Source organism: Austrofundulus limnaeus, unplaced genomic scaffold (genome assembly GCF_001266775.1).
Source record: "Austrofundulus limnaeus strain Quisiro unplaced genomic scaffold, Austrofundulus_limnaeus-1.0 Scaffold1079, whole genome shotgun sequence".
NCBI lineage: Eukaryota > Metazoa > Chordata > Actinopteri > Cyprinodontiformes > Rivulidae > Austrofundulus > Austrofundulus limnaeus.
Window position 1 is genome coordinate 80,782 of NW_013953481.1, and position 3,577 is coordinate 84,358.

At 35.1% G+C, this 3,577-nt stretch overlaps 1 protein-coding gene across 1 annotated transcript in view; it reads right to left on the reverse strand.

Annotated features, from left to right (window-relative positions):
* The window catches only part of LOC106534048 (fasciculation and elongation protein zeta-1), a gene marked incomplete at its 3' end in the record, with an annotated part of 19,047 nt that overhangs the window by 8,470 nt on the left and 7,000 nt on the right, over positions 1 to 3,577 (reverse strand). The window contains 2 exon segments of the mRNA XM_014030554.1: positions 678 to 764; positions 2,638 to 2,725. Coding sequence (XP_013886008.1) covers positions 678 to 764; positions 2,638 to 2,725 — 175 coding nt within the window.

The following is a 3,577-nucleotide window of genomic DNA, read 5'->3' on the forward strand; positions in this document are numbered from 1 at the left end:
TAATAATATGGTGAATAAGCTACTCTATAGGATTCAAATATTTGTAAATCTGATTCTGAAAGAGGCAGTGCCTCACCAGCCATGTATCTCACCACACGTCACCGGTTACATTTGTATCATTTTATCATTTCTCATCAGCACAACAGTCACTTGATGTTAATTATCATCATCCTGAATCAGTTTGACTCCAAAATTTAATTAGCTCACTTAAATATTTTAATTCATCCTCAGTAAGTTTTCCTTCTCTCATCCCATGTTTGGTTTAATTCGTTTGTTTAAACTCCAGTTTGGTGTCTGTTTGTCAGTTTCATGATTTCTCAACTCAATCACACTTTTGACCTAAAGTTTACTGGTTCAATCAGAATTAATTCAGCTATTAATCATGAATAAATTCTTGTTTTTAACGCTCAGCTACAAACATCAGAATTTAGTTTAATTAATATCTGTACAGTCATTTGTGTCAGCTAGTGTTGATTCTGTGGCAGATGTAAAGGAACTTTCACTTTCTGTAAGTTTCATTAAAAAAACCTGTCCAGTGGTTCATGAGAAATTTTGCCAACAGTAAGGGCAAAAACATTTTTGTCCACTTTATTTAAACTAATTACTGTCTACACAAATGTTTTTAAAAAGAGCTTTAAGTGAATGTGCTTTTTTTATTTTCCATGTTTCCCACAGACCTGATCAGCTGTGATGAGAGGCTCTTCATTCAGACTGTTGGCATTCTCATTCTTCTCGTTCATCTCCTCCTCCTCCTTTTCATGAATCTGCAGATTGGAAGACAAAATGTGATCATAATGAAGCTCCAAGCTGCTATAAAGGAGCGGTAACGCTTTCTTGTACGGTACCCTTATTACCATGTAATTACGTGGTAAATTACGGTTCAAAAGAAAAACTACTGTTAATAAAACTACCTTTATTGGGTAACTACAATTAAATTACTATTCAATAGTAACTCAACACTATATTTATAAACAAAAGAATGCAACTAAATTTTGGGGTTAGTGTCCAAATTACCTACTACTTATTTAGGTGTTACATAATGAATTGTAATACATTACCAGGTAAGTGCTACATTACTGCAGATAATTTATTACATAGTAAAATTGTACCCTAATTACCACGTAATTACATGATAATAAGGGTACCGTAAAAGAAAGCATTACTAAAGGAGCTACATGCTATAAAACACATTTGTGATTAATTCTGACTAATTCTTCTACATGATAATATTTCACTCTTCAATAAACATGGTTTAAGTATGCAGAGCATTTTAGGCTTAATAGTTTATTTCATTTGGAGTACACAAAAAATACAAAAAAAAAAAACCAAACAAACAAGAACTACAACATCTTTTTTTGATCAAAGTCTTTTTGTAAGAACTACAACATCAAATGAAAAGGAGCAGAAAGAAGAAAAAAATCGTATAGCATCTGCCCCCACTTAAAGAAAAGTGTCTCAGCACAAGCAGCCTGTGAATATTCATTAATAACATAATTCACTTTTAACAGAGATGAAAAATAATAAAACAACCTAAATTAATACTCAAATTTATACTTAATCTACATTTTGTTCATATTTTGACAACTTTTTTTCAACCTAGCAAATATACAAATAGAATTGGCCTTTTAAAAGACACTTTCTAAATTGGTATATACTGTATGTGTTTGTTCTTCAACCCTGTGGAGACCGTGCATTGACTTCCATTCATTTTCTTTGAACTTTATATCCTATCCCTGACCATTGACCCTAAAACTAACCTCACAGGTACCTACCTGACCCTAACACTAACCTAAACTCAATTCACACCTTGGTCCTAAACCCAACCCCCAACCCACCAATGGCATTTAAACCAAATGGGGACACAACTTTTGTCCCCAAATGCACCAGTTGTCCCCAAAGGTAGGCATTTTGTCTTAAAATTGACCCCAAATGTCACCAACGCCGAACCCCTCCCCTCCCCCCCCCCACACACACATAACTCAGTCACTTTTAATGATATTGATGATGAGGTGGTAATTTGGTTAAAACAAGCAACTGGTAAAGTATCGCATTAAACAATGCTTTAGAAATGTTAATAAACAATATATAACATGTTCACAATCTCATCAATAACCTGTTTTATTATAAAGTGGTACCATATTGTTTTAAAGTGCCCATGCTTTTAAAACATGAGATAATGTTTTGCATATAAAACATTTAGTGGATTAGGTCTATTTCTACCCAAACAGAGAAAAAAAACAAATTTGCAGAAAGAACTGGACAAACTAACACCTGAAATGATTAATCCGTTGCTAATTTCACAACTGCTAAACAAATTATAAACAGAATATGATGTTTGGAAGAACCTGGGCGACTGAAAAAGCAAAAGTAACTCAATGATAGTTAAAAAACTAAAACTACCACAACAGGAGCTAAAAACTAAAAGCAAGTWGACAAAAATAGCATAAGAAAGCTAAAGCAGATTCTGTTTGTTAATTCAAAGTTTTAAAAAGGTACAGAAAAACAAGTTTCAACACTCATTTCCTGAATGGCTGAATGTTTTGATTTGAAAATAAATAAAGTCGTAGATCAGAAACATGCAGGAAACTGAAAAAGAAAAGTACAGTTAAAGTGAGCAGAGAGACGGAGCAGCTGTACCTCCTGGTCGGACAGATTGCCGTTGAGTCCCTCAGAGTTGGGGCCGTCCCACGTGGAATTGTAGTTGTCAGTCAGGGCGTCCCACACACTGAAACACACAACGTTACAAACAATTAGAAAAGGAAAACAAGAAGAAAAAAMCTCTTTTCTCAGCTGTGAGGTTAGAAAAGCTTTTTTATCTTTATATACAGTATACTGCAGGTGTTTTTCAGCCTGGAACTTGAGATTTAGTTTCAGAGTAAGTCAATGTAGTGTTAATAAAAGTATAAATAATAGTTTAGTATAAATCTTTAGGATCCAGCTCCTCACATCATGACCCGGGTCTAAAGTCCTGAGCCAGACCATCTGAAAGGAAAACTGGGAGAGCGTCTCCTTTGTCTCTGTCTTTTTGTTTTTTGTTTCCTGCTTTGTACAGATGCTGCTCTGCTCCTAGTGGCACCCCACCACATGCCCCCCACCCCCCTAACAGTGGACCCCATTCAGCAGACAGCTTACCTCACCCATCATGCCTGCAYGCCTCAGCAGACAGCAAGTCTTATGAATGACTCTCAGCTACGACCACACAACATTTCAGATCAATATTATACATTTTAGATCAGCTCTGGCAGCCATTTTGTTTTGTGTTGACTCCAGAAGTGAATAGTTTGTAAAGTACAAATGTTTAAATAAAATCCATCCAGTGGTTTATGAGACATGTAGCTAACATTTTTAATTCCAACATTGATGCAAAATTTTAGTCAAGCTGAGATGAACATTCAGATTATGTGTTGTGAATGACTCACAGCTACTACCACACTGATGTTTAAAGAGTAACTTACCCCAAAATTAACTTTTTTTAGCTGATAAACTGTCTACAATGCGCATTTGTTCAAATCTGTAACATTTGGTCTAAAAACGTCTTTTTGCTGCTCATATGGGTAGAGCAGTGGTACTTCAGGAT